The 12,500-nt window shown below is 38.3% G+C and overlaps 2 protein-coding genes across 2 annotated transcripts in view; both read left to right on the forward strand.

The window, feature by feature from the left end:
* Positions 1–2,254, forward strand: part of LOC144977886 (uncharacterized) — a 5,548-nt gene extending 3,294 nt beyond the window's left edge. The window contains exons 2-3 of the mRNA XM_078923293.1: positions 1,091–1,331; positions 1,968–2,254. Coding sequence (XP_078779419.1) covers positions 1,091–1,331; positions 1,968–2,099 — 373 coding nt within the window. The 3' untranslated portion in view covers positions 2,100–2,254. The remainder of the gene's footprint in view (positions 1–1,090; positions 1,332–1,967) is intronic.
* Positions 2,255–3,444: 1,190 nt separating this feature from the next.
* The window catches only part of LOC144977887 (uncharacterized), a 35,651-nt gene continuing 26,595 nt past the window's right edge, over positions 3,445–12,500 (forward strand). The window contains exons 1-3 of the mRNA XM_078923294.1: positions 3,445–3,531; positions 5,149–5,245; positions 11,298–11,456. Of these exons, the coding sequence (XP_078779420.1) occupies positions 5,188–5,245; positions 11,298–11,456 (217 nt within the window). The 5' untranslated portion in view covers positions 3,445–3,531; positions 5,149–5,187. The remainder of the gene's footprint in view (positions 3,532–5,148; positions 5,246–11,297; positions 11,457–12,500) is intronic.

Consider the following 12,500-nt stretch of genomic DNA (forward strand, 5'->3'; position numbering starts at 1 on the left):
TACTACTACTACTACTACTACTACTACTACTACTACTACTACTACTACTACTACTACTAGTACTACTACTGCTATTAATAATAATAATAATAATAATAATAATAATAATAATAATAATATAATAATAATAATAATAATAATAATAATAATAATAATAATTGTGCACATTTATTAAGCACAGCTTATCCGGCTATACTACAGTCTCTTGGCATGTTACAATCACATGAAAATAATATATCATAAATTTCCTTATATCCATGCACAGTAAGATTGCATTCACAAACAATTAAACAAACACATACACAGACACACACACACAGACACACACACACAGACACACAAACATTTAATTCATCATTCATGGAGTAGCTACTCACCGAAATATGCCCAAAAAAAATATAAGTTTTTAGGTTTTTAAAAGTTAAAAAAAATCTTATATTATCCATTACAACAATGTTAACTATCCACAATATATTTTAACAGTCGTGACGTCACTTCCCTCGTAATGACGCATAGTAACTAAATAACTGTTTCAAACTATCGGAACAATGGCGGACGTCTTTCATTCTGTCACCCTACTCAGGTGTATAATGAGTACCTGACCGTTTACAGCGTTGTGTCTGTCTGAAAAAAAATGTAACATCGCTTAACATGCGTCATGTCTCGTCCTGCATGTTAAGTGTTGCTGTTGGTTTGGGACCTCTTGTAAATAACTTTGGGCAAGGTTAGTGGATATCGCGATATATATATATATATATATATATATATATATATATATATATATATATATATATATATATATATGTGCTCAAAACAGTTTTGCAAGACTAATTTAGGGACAGCGTGGTTCAGCGGTATGGTCTTTGCTTCGTACCCGAAATGTACCGGGGTCGATCACCCCCCACTGCATTGTGTAGCCTTGAGCAAGTCACCTCGCTATAGCTCACTTTGCGGCGCTGCTCTGCGGCTGACGCCTGGGTTATTCCAGTCTTCCCTTGGAATAGACCCTGAAGACAAATTTCCCCATTGGGGATTATTAAAGGGATTTTTCCCCCTTAAAATTATGTTTTGTTCACGCTTCTTTCTCCAGGTTCACATCCATGTCAATATTTACCCTGGCAGAATTGTCTCCCCTTGTCATCCTGTACACATCAATCATCTTTCACGTCGGAGCACTGTATTTGACATCCGATGACGTCACTTCCCATCCTCACATCCCCTTTGTCTTTGCAATAGTTGCCTTGGAGTTTGCCATGTGCGGCTACTGTGTCACCAGACTCGGCGGTCTCGGCTCTCTTGTTATACAAGTCATCATAATAGGAGCTCTTCAGGTATGCTCTTTGGAGAAAATATAAGTTTGGTCCTTGAGCAAGACACATTGCTTCTATCCCTATCTTTGCCATGCTGTCCTGCGGCTGGCGCCTGGATTCTCTCTCTTTCTCTCTCTCTCTCTCTCTCTGTGTGTCTCTGTCTCTCTTTCTTTCTCTCTGTCTCTCTCTCTCTGTCTCTCTTTCTCTCTCTCTCTCTCTCTCTCTCTCTCTTTCTCTCTCTCTGTCTCTCTCTTTCTCTGTCTGCCTGTCTGTCTGTCTGTCTGTCTCTCTCTCTCTCTCTCTCTCTCTCTCTCTCTCTCTCTCTCTCTCTCTCTCTCTCTCTCTCTCTCTCTTCTCTTTTGAGGTAATGTAAATGTTGCTGCTCGAAGCTCGAAGAAATAAATAACAATGTGAAATTGAATGTAAGCTTCAATTAAATAATCTACGAAAACAGATAACATTGACGTTTCGGGTTTCCCCTTTATCAACAAAACAGGACAAAGGGGCAAACCCGAAACGTCCATTTTATCTGTTTTCGTATATTAAATCGAAGCTTACATTCAATTTCACATTGTTATTTATTATTGTTATTTAGACTCTAATGACTCATGGATTTAAAACATGTTCTTTTTTTCTCCCCCTACACCTCTTCGACAGACCACTCTCCACCTGTTGTATCTGGGGATGTCCAACTCCCCCGGGAAGTCCATTTCCCTGGGACAAGGCAGAGGAAGGGAAAAATTGAAATCGATTGGAAATACCAATTTTGTCGACAGAGGGAATGAATAGAATAAATGTTTTCATTTATCGTTTACAATAAAGTCCAATGTTAAAAATACTCTTGTCCATAATGCATTTTCATTGATTTTGATATTTTTTCTCTCATTCTCTATTGCATAATGTATTTGAATGTCATTTCTGATTAAGAAATGTAAATAAACTTTTTTTTTTTTAAATCGAACTTTTCTTATTTATTTGTTTGTCTTATTGTATATAAATGTAAAGGAGCCTATCAAACCACAAGACCACGTAGCCTTATATTTCCCAAAAATTACGTCATATTACCCGTTGGCGAAACGTGTGGATGAACATTAAGAAATTATGGAGTAGGCACCTGTGTAAAATAAAGACCTGAATAAGTTTGTATGAAAGGTGCCATACAAATCAAGAAAGAAAAATACAAGAAAAAAGAAAACATCCCAAAATATCAATCGACCTCGACTGAGGATCGAACCTCAGACCTTCTGATTACCGGTAATCTCATCAATGATGACATCCACTACGTTCAAAATTAAATAAAACATGGTGCGCAAAGCTCGTATGTAGACTTCACAGAATTGTTCCGCCGATCGTGAAAATCGAGACTTCAGAGGTTTGAACCGCCAACCATCGAACGCCAATGTACGGTTGGTGAAACGTAGACCATAGACTCAGATACGAAATAAAAAAAAACGACTTCAAGCGTTCGAAATGTTGGTGTACAGAAGACTATTGGAAATACCCTGGACTGCATTAGTAAGTCATGGAGAAGTGTTAAATTACATAGGAAAAGAACAAGAACTGTTGGCTGCAACCAGGAGAAGGTAAACGAGATTTTTAGGACATACATGAAAGGGGAACGAATTGAAAAACATTGGCAAAAATTAGATTTGGTAGAAGATTAATAATTTGGTTGATTTGGTACTCATGGAGAACGGAGTATGGCGTCCCTTAAATATTGGACACAGAACATACGCATAATATACGGTCGATCTGATATTAACTGACACACACAGACCAAACAAACAAAAGGTGACCAGCGATTACATAACATCATCTGAATAAATAAAACAAAACCAATGCGTACATATATGCAGGTATGGCATCCGAACCCACTTATTGAGTCTAATTTAACATTGTTGTATTGGACAATATTTTGCGTCATTTTTGAGATTTCCATTACAACAATGAGCCCTTAAGGAATTGCGTAATTAGACCTGCAAATAAGTACACGTCGAACAAAACCAAATTTATTCAGATTTATTTCTAAATTACGTCATAGTTTCATGTTCATCGCTAAAATTTCACCAAAAAAAAAACAACTATATTTAATCTATTTCCGTTTCCGTCGATTAACAAAAACATAAACAAAGAAGAAATCAGAAGCCATCATCATTCCCTCATATTGGTTAATATTCGTATTTCGTTTGAAAGAAATCCTAGGTATAAATATTTTTAAAAGGTGAGTATTTATAAAAATGCTCCTATTACGTCCCATGTATTTTTTTTCTTTTTGGGTTATTTATAGGTCTTAGTCTTAGAAAAGGTACTGGTGTGTTTTTCCTATTAAGGTTAGTTGCTACTGCTATTCTATCAAGGTTTGTTGTAGGGTTTTTAAAATGCTACTACTATATATTGACACACTGAATAAATAAAAGCATGATAACAGATCCACAGTGAAACTATTTTTTTTTCAGCGTGGATCTTTTTTCATGCGTTTATTTATTCAATTTGTCAATATATAGTTAGTAGCATTTTAAAAAACTCCCGCGCAATATACACTAAATGAGCTCAAAGCGCTTTACAAGGGTTCCCAAACCAACAGCAACACTTAACATGAAGGACGAGATATGCCAACTGTTTGGCGATATTATATTTTTCTTTGCTAAGAAAATCAAAACAAAACCAAAAGACAAAACAAAAACACCCCCCCCCCCCTTTCCAAAAAAAAAAAAAAAAAACCAAACAAAAACAACAACAACAAAAAAAAAAAACAACGCCAACAACAACGTGAGTTTTTATATAGCGCAATATCCACTTAATAAGCTCAAGGCGCTTTACAAGGGGTCCCTGGCCAACAGCAACATGTAACATGTAGAACGAGACTGATAAGCGATATTACACTTTTTTCCCGATAGAGACAACACTGTTTAACGACCAGGTACTCATTTTCCACCCTGAGTACAGTGAGAGAATGTGAGTAAAGAGCCCTTTCCAAGGACTCAACTATGCGCCAAGCCAGGCTCGAACCCAGGACCTTCCGATCCGAAAGCGAGTGTCATACCCCAAGACCGCATTATCATCATCATCATTGCCTTTTTCACCCTGGGTCAGGGTATAGGCCACAGACAAACAGTTTCCATCCTTCTCTATCCTGAGCTAACTTTTTCATCTCGTTCCAGGTCTTATCACTTCTCTGTATATCAGCTTCTTTAATTCTTCTCCATGTTCCTCGTGGCCTTCCCCTTGATCTTCTGCCCTGACCACATAGCGCACATAAATCGACGGGGACCGGGCCTGGACACAACCCCGCCACCCGAGCAGGCGATTTGTAGTTTAAATGGCTGACGCTATGGCATTTCCTCCCAAAACATTTGTACCAAAAAAAAATTGTGATTACTCCAATAATATGTCAAATCCCCCCCCCCCCCCGCCCTTTTTCTCCTTTTTTTTCCCTCATCCATTATAAAATTTACTTTTGATCTATTTATAGTGACGTAATACTCTTCAATAGTCGTAACGTCACTTCCTTCCTAATGACGCATGGTAACTTAGCAACACTGGCTCTAAACTATCGGAACAATGGCGGAGGCTCGTATGAAATATTTCTCCGGCGAGCATAAAGGGTATCCAGAGGGGAAAAAAAAAACACATACATTTGATCATGTTTTGACTTTTACACATTCTGATCACAAGACATATGAAAAGTTCTAGCCAGCATGAAGAATAAAAAGCAATGATTTTCTTTGTTTAGAACCAAGATGGCCGCCGTTGCCGGGTCGCGTGACATCAGACTGTTGAATCGTATTTATCCCATATTTAATTGATGCAATGCAACTTGTCCTTGTTTTATCCACAGTTTGAATCAATTCCGTCATTGTGTGAAGAGGAACACATCATGATTGCCACGTCTGTTGTGTTTGGGCTTATCCTCTTTTCACCAGGGGTGAAATCAGGTAAAGTCTTTGACTTGCGAGTGCAATCGTATTGAGTATTAGAAATGTTATACCAAAAACACACGGACAATTATATTATATCAATTATAAATGAATATCAGTGTTTATCGGCGTCTCTAATGTAATCGTGACCTGGTCTTAATAGGCTGAAACAGTCGTGACGTCACTTCCCTCGTAATGACGCATGGTAACTTAGTAACTGGTTCTAAACTATCGTAACAATGGCGGACGCCCTTATGAAATACTTTTCCGACGAGCATAAAGGGTATCCAAAGGAGAAAAACATTATAATAAATATGATCATGTTTTGACTTTTATACATTCTGATCAAATGGCATGTGAAAAAGTTATAGCCTGCATGAAGAATAAAAAGTACCGATTTTCTTTGTTTAGAACTAAGCTGCCCCGTTGCTGGGCGGACGTGACATCAGACTATAAAATCCTATTAATGATATTCTTCTTCTTCTAGGTTCCATGCCTGGTCCAGGCTTCGGATACGGCATGAATTATCTCTCTCCATTCCTCCCTGTCTCTTGCTTTTTCAAACAGCTCTTGGATTGTTAGGTTGGTGAAGCCCTTCAGTTGGTCTATGAGTGTTTTTCTTTGTCTCCCCCGGGCGCGTTTACCAGGTATTTTTCCACAACTTGCCAGGTATTCATTTTTATCTTTCCTTACTATGTGTCCGAAAAAGGATAGTTGTCGATCCGCTATTAAGGGCATTAGTTTCCTTTGTTGGTATGTTTGTTTTAGCACTTCTTCGTTCGTTTTGTGTGCAGGATACGATATTCTCTGCATCCTTCTCAAGCACCACATTTCAAAAGCTTCAATGTTCTTTTGTGTTTCTGCATTTGTAGTCCAGCTTTCGCATCCGTATAACAAGATTGGCCACACGTAGCACTTCAAGACTCGGAATCTAATCACGAACGAAATCTGTTTGTTTTTCAAAATGTTTCCCAGGTCCATGAAGGCCTGTTTGGCTTGAGTTATTCTTGCTCGTATGTCTCGGTTACATCTTCCATCTGTTGTCACTATTGAACCTCGGTATTTAAAACTTTCTACGTTGGTAAGTTGCTCGCCGTGAATCGTTACATTGCAGGTGTTGTTGTTTTCGGGGTTTTTCTGTATTACCATGCATTCCGTTTTGGTGATATTCACTTTCATTCCCTTGGCTTCACTATCTACTACCACTTTGTCAACAATCTTTTGAAGTTGGATTTCTGATGTTGCAATGAGTACCGTATCGTCTGCGTATCTTATATTATTTATGTTGTGACCTCCTACTTTTATTCCCTCCATATTAGTTATGCCCCTCATGATTGTTTCTTGGTATAGATTAAACAGATCTAGTGAGGCAACACACCCTTGACGGACTCCTTTCTTAATAGGAATGGAATTTCCTGTAGAGTTTCCGATTTTGATAGATGCCTGCTGGGTGTAGTATAATGTTTGCATGAGTCTGAGGTCTTTCTCATCAGCGCCAATGGAGTGCAGTTGTTTTAGTATTTCTTCGTGGCGTACTCTATCAAAAGCTTTTTTGTAGTCGACAAAACAGAGGTATAGTGGGGTCTGAACCTGTATAGCTCTTTCACTTAAAACACGGAGGAGGTATACTGCGTTCCTTGTCCCTTTGTCAGGTTGGAATCCATATTGTTCTTCTGCGATTTCGGGTTAATCTTATTCCTTAGCCTGTTGATAATTATACGCAACAGTATTTTGTTGATGTGGCTTATTAAACTTATAGTTCTAAAATTTTCGCATCTGACTGCACCTGCTTTCTTTGGTATTGCTATGAAAATAGAGTTACAGAGATCTTCTGGAATTTTCCCAGTGTTGTATATATTGTTGAATAATATGTGAAGTTCATCAATTGCTAGATCTCCTAGGCTTTTTAATACCTCTACAGATATTTCATCAGGGCCTGTTGCTTTACCATCCCTCATTCGTTCCATGACATGTTCAATTTCACTTTTGGTGATGTTTGGTCCGCTTAATGGTTCTTTGAATTTCAGTGGTGGTTCATTTCTATTTGGATCATTGTACAGTTCGCCTATGTATTCTACCCATCGGCTTTCTATATGTTGTTCTTCAAATAGCAGTTCCCCTTGTTTGTTTTGGATACAACTTCCTGCTGCTTTGCTTTTCCTTTTCCCTGATAGTTCTTTTATTCTTTGGTGAGCTTGTTGGGGGTTGGGTTTGTATTCTCTTTCGATTTCGCAGCATTTCCAGTCTAGATAGTTCTCGTGTGCCTCGATGCATTTGGATTTAATGTGGTTGTTCAATGTTTGGTATTCTGCAGACCCTCTGTTGCATTTTCGTCTTTCTTCAAATAGGTTCAGAATTTCATTTGTCATCCATTCCTTTTTGCTGTTTATTTGAGCTATTGGTAAATGCTTTTCTGCAGTTGCTTTGACACACTTTTGGAATATATCAAATTGTTTTTCACATTTTTCGTTATCAGGTTCACTTTGGCTTTGTATCATGAGTGCATTTTCAAATTCTTCTCTCATTTTTGTTTGTATGCCATTGTCTTTGCATAACCTGTAATCCCTCTTTATTCTACCAGCTGTTCTCTGAATAGCTTTAAACTTTATCCTTACTGTACAAACAACTGGGACATGGTCACTGTCTACATCGGCGCCTGGGTAGGTTTTGCAATTTAATATGCCATTTCTGAATCTTGATGATACTGCTATAAAGTCTATCTGGTTCCTTGCTCTGTCCCCTGGTGATTGCCATGTCCAGGTTCTTCTTGGGTGTTGTTGAAACCAGGTGTTTGAAATCATTAATTTATTTGTTCTACACCAATCTGCCCAGATGTTTCCTCGTTCATTTCTGTCTCCGAGTCCATGTGGTCCGATTATGTCACCATCTCTGCCTCTGCCAATCTTAGCATTTAGGTCCCCCATTACCATAAGGACTTCTTGTGATTTACACATTCGTTTTGCTTTATCTAGTGAATGGTAAAACTCTGTCTATTAATGATAGGGGATAATATAAGCTCAGTTTGATTTATCTCCGATGTAGATGAAGAAAAACCCAAACTCCCCCAGAAATGCATGGACAAAAGCAACACATACAATAGGGGAATAAGTGGGATGTCAAAATACTGGTTCCTATTTCATTGGAAGTGTAAAACTACTCTTTCGGAGGACTGGATACGTACCTTGTGTAAATGATCTTCTGGTGTTAGAGTGAAGGCATCTTATTTTCTGGTCTAAATAAATGCTAGTTGTTTGTATCTGTATCTGTATGGTAGGCGCTGAAGAAACCAATGGTCTGGTTGTATTTCAGCGGCGTCCTCATTGGGCGCGGGCCCATGTCAGTCGGGCCTTGAAATCGTTTAGGTGTGGTGCCATGATGACCAGTTCATCCAGCCCATTCCACTCCAAGATAATTCTAATGAAGAAAGAATTTCTGTAGTTTTGTGTTCTTGTCTGTGGGATTTTGAAGCAGTTCGAATTGTTTGTGGCGTATCTCTCAATGAGGTTTTCGGTTATGTGGTTGGCAAAAGTGAGTGCACGGATTTTTCTTTTGTTTGGTCTTGGCGTGAAAAAAGAGTGTGCCTTTATTGATGGTATTTGATCTGTTACAGTCTTGAACACGAATGACAGACGGGTTTCTTTTCTTCTTTGTTGGAGGCTGATGAGGTTTCAATACAGTCTGCCTTTATTGATGGTATTTGATCTGTTACAATCTTGAACATGAATGACAGACGGGTTTCTTTCTTCTTTGTTGGAGGCTGATGAGGTTTCAATAAAGATCATCCGTCCTCGCTCTTGTACGTCCCGTAATCCTTAGAATCTGTCTCTACATCCAGGTATTATGGTAGTTATGCCCCCTTATGTAATCTCTTCATTATAAGTACTCCGAAGGACTTGTTACATACACACTCCCAAGGGTTTAGGAACCAAAAGAGTGGAGGGTGTGACGTCACGACTGTTCTTCCCTATTCACAACGCACACACCTCTCGCACTGAGTGGCTCGTCTCATATGATTGCCCTGGGACAGGGCGGTATTCATCAGAAATCTCAGATGGAAAGTGGAGTGTTTTAAAGTAAAGTAAAATTCCCGTTATTCATAATTTGTCTTTAGGGTCTATTCCAAGGTAAGACTAGAATAACCCAGGCGTCAGCCGCAGCGCAGCGCCGCAAAGTGGTGATAAATGAGAATCCTACATCTTGAACTGGCAATACTATAAGCCGTCATCTTAAGGGGCAGCGTGGCTCAGCGGTACGGTCTTTGCTTCGTACCCAAAAGGTAACGAGTTCGATCACCCGCCGCTGCATTGTGTGGCCTTGAGCAAGTCACCTAGCCCTAGCTAACTTTGCGGCGCTGCACTGCGGCTGACGATTCCAATTGATAAAATAAGGAGTGGGCACTGGTGTAAGATAAAGATCTGACAAAGTCTGTATGAAATAGTGCCAGACAAAACAAGAAAGAAAAAAATACAAGGACAAATTTTTAAAAATTCCAAAAAATCCAAAAAGTCAGCTCGACTGGGGATTGAACCTGAGACCTCCTGTTTACGACGTCTGACCTGTTATCAGGAGCTTCGAGGTTCGATCCCCAGTCGCGGTAGGCCGATGGTTTGGAGTGGTCGAAGGTACGAGCACGTGTTTTACCACTTTCTGGCAGATTGTTGTTTGGACGGCGTCAGACGAATTCATGGCTACTTCTAAGGCAAATTAACTTTCTCCTTAGAGATCATTTTTCAGCATTTTCCAAAAAATGGCCCGCAGGGTTACCCAGCAGAAAAGGACTTTGTAAAAACTCAAATAATCTCTACAAACCAGCTGTATGTTCTTATTAATTAAACAAAAAACATTGTGATGTACAATATAAATCTGAATAAGAAAAAAAGTATATTGTATCGTAACAAATGTTACAATTTTTGCTGTAGGTGGTAAGGAGAGGGTTAAGTAAGGTTAAAGTTATAATAGAAAACGAAACGAAACAATATCCAAACCGGATGTGGTGTTAATGAAATCTTTTGTGTTGGAAGAGTATAAAGACTAATATTATCTTACCAGCACAAAATAACGGATTTATTGAGTTAACGTCCTGACCACGCCCAATTCTAGGCTAAAGCCATTAGAGCCAAATATTAAAAACGGCTATAGATAGAATGAAGTTAACGTCACTCGGGTCTTTGTTATTATTTTTTGCCATCCATGTTTATGAGTAATTCTCACTAAACTGTACTATCCGGACTATAAACGTTCAAGGTTACACAGAGTTGAGTGTGTGTGTGTGTGTTGGTTGGTTATATTTCCGGATGGCAATGTTGTGAGCTTCTTAGCCAAGCGTATGCACTCTATAAGAACCGATTTTTTGGTCACTTGCTTCGCTCAAGGTTTCAGACTAGAAAGCCTTTTACTAGGCAAGTAAAGGACTAAATAGGTTCAGTCATTATTTACAAGATCGGGACCTCAGATGATACTCCTTCCCTGAATTGATAATATCTGATTTAAAGGACTATGTGGTCTTGTGGTATGACACTCGCTTTCGGATCGGAAGGTCCTGGGTTCATGCTTCTCTAGGCGCATTGTTGAATCCTGGGAGAAGGCTCTTTACTCACATTCTCTCACCATAATCAGGTGTAAAATGAGTACTTGGCCGTGGTTGAAAATTTTGGACAGAAAAGTCTTTCAAATATCGATCGATTTAAATGACCCTCGTCTAGGCAAAAAATCTCAAAACTCGAGACTTCGTGAAATCCCAGGTTTGAGACTTTTTGTCAAGATGAGGGTCATTTAAATCGATCGATATTTGAATAACGAGTTTTCTGGCCAAATTTTTCAATTACGAGCTCCCCTCCCCTCCCCCTCTCCCCGATTACGACAATTAAGTGGCAGTTAATACTCATTAATATTTAATTTAATAGAGGGGGTGGGGTGGGGTGGGGTGGCAGGATAACGTCCATTTTGTAATATTATATATATATATATATATATATATATATATATATATATATATATATATATATATATATAGATAGATAGATATATATATCGCCTATACGATATATTATTTTACGGGTGTCCTGTCCAGGCTGTAGCCCGGAGAACTGGTTATTTTTCTCAGATGGCAAAAAATACATCAAATTTTTTCCGGACACGAATTCCACGTGGAATGAATCGAAGACCGACTGTGAAGACATAATGGGCCAACTGTTGATTGCTGATGAAGCTACAGACAATTTTGTTATAGGTAAGTTTGTTTTTTTAATACTTAAAAATTGGAAAATACTGGCAGATTTTGGTTTGATTAATTATCTAAAATTTATAATGGAGAGAAAGATAAAGTGAGTAAATGCGACTCATATATAAGGGGACAACATATATATATATATATATATATATATATATATATATATATATATATATAATATATAATATATATATAAATTGAATCGTGTTTGATACAAATATGGTACGAAAAGTGCTCGACATGTAGCAATGGAGCGAATTATTATTTTAATATTTACCACAATGGTTGAGACAGTCTACATTAATGTTTCAGGCCCAATTAGCCATCGTCAGGACTGTGTGTTACATGAGTTTGGTTTGTTGACAGTCAACAAACGAAACTCATGTAACACACAGTCCTGACGATGGCTAATTGGGCCTGAAACATTAATGTAGGCTGTCTCAACCATTGTGGTAAATATTAAAATAATACATACATACATATATATATATATATATATATATATATATATAATATATATATATATGTGTGTGTGTGTGTGTGTAAGACACTCACTTTAGGATCGGAGGGTCCTAGTTCGAGCCTCGCTTGGTGCATAGTGGAGAAAAAGGCTCTTTACTTTCATTCTCTCACCGTACTCAGGTGTAAAATGACTTCCTGGTTGTTAACAGCGTTGTCATTGTCCGAAAAAAAATGTAATATTGCCTAACAGACGTCATATCTCGTTCTACATGTTACGTGATGCAGTTGGACAAGAACCCCATTGTAAAGCGGGTTGACCACGTTTAGTGGATATTGCGCTACATAAAATGCTCAGGTGACTTGCTCAATGTCACACAGCACGGTGGGGAATCAGACTCGATATCAATTATTCAATAATTCATGATTTTTTTTTTCAAAACTAATCTTTCTTGATTGGGAGCTGTACGTCGCGTCTTTGTAGGAGAGTGGCAAGTAGGAGTAGACAAATTAATAGGAGTCAGATAGGCCGAGTTTCCCCATATACAAGTTATCTGGTGCCACTTTTTACCCCGTTATAGTCGG

The sequence above is a fragment of the Berghia stephanieae genome, chromosome 8 (genome assembly GCF_034508935.2).
Source record: "Berghia stephanieae isolate SIO BIC M18660-M18661 chromosome 8, UCSD_Bste_1.3, whole genome shotgun sequence".
NCBI classification, from domain to species: Eukaryota; Metazoa; Mollusca; class Gastropoda; order Nudibranchia; family Aeolidiidae; genus Berghia; species Berghia stephanieae.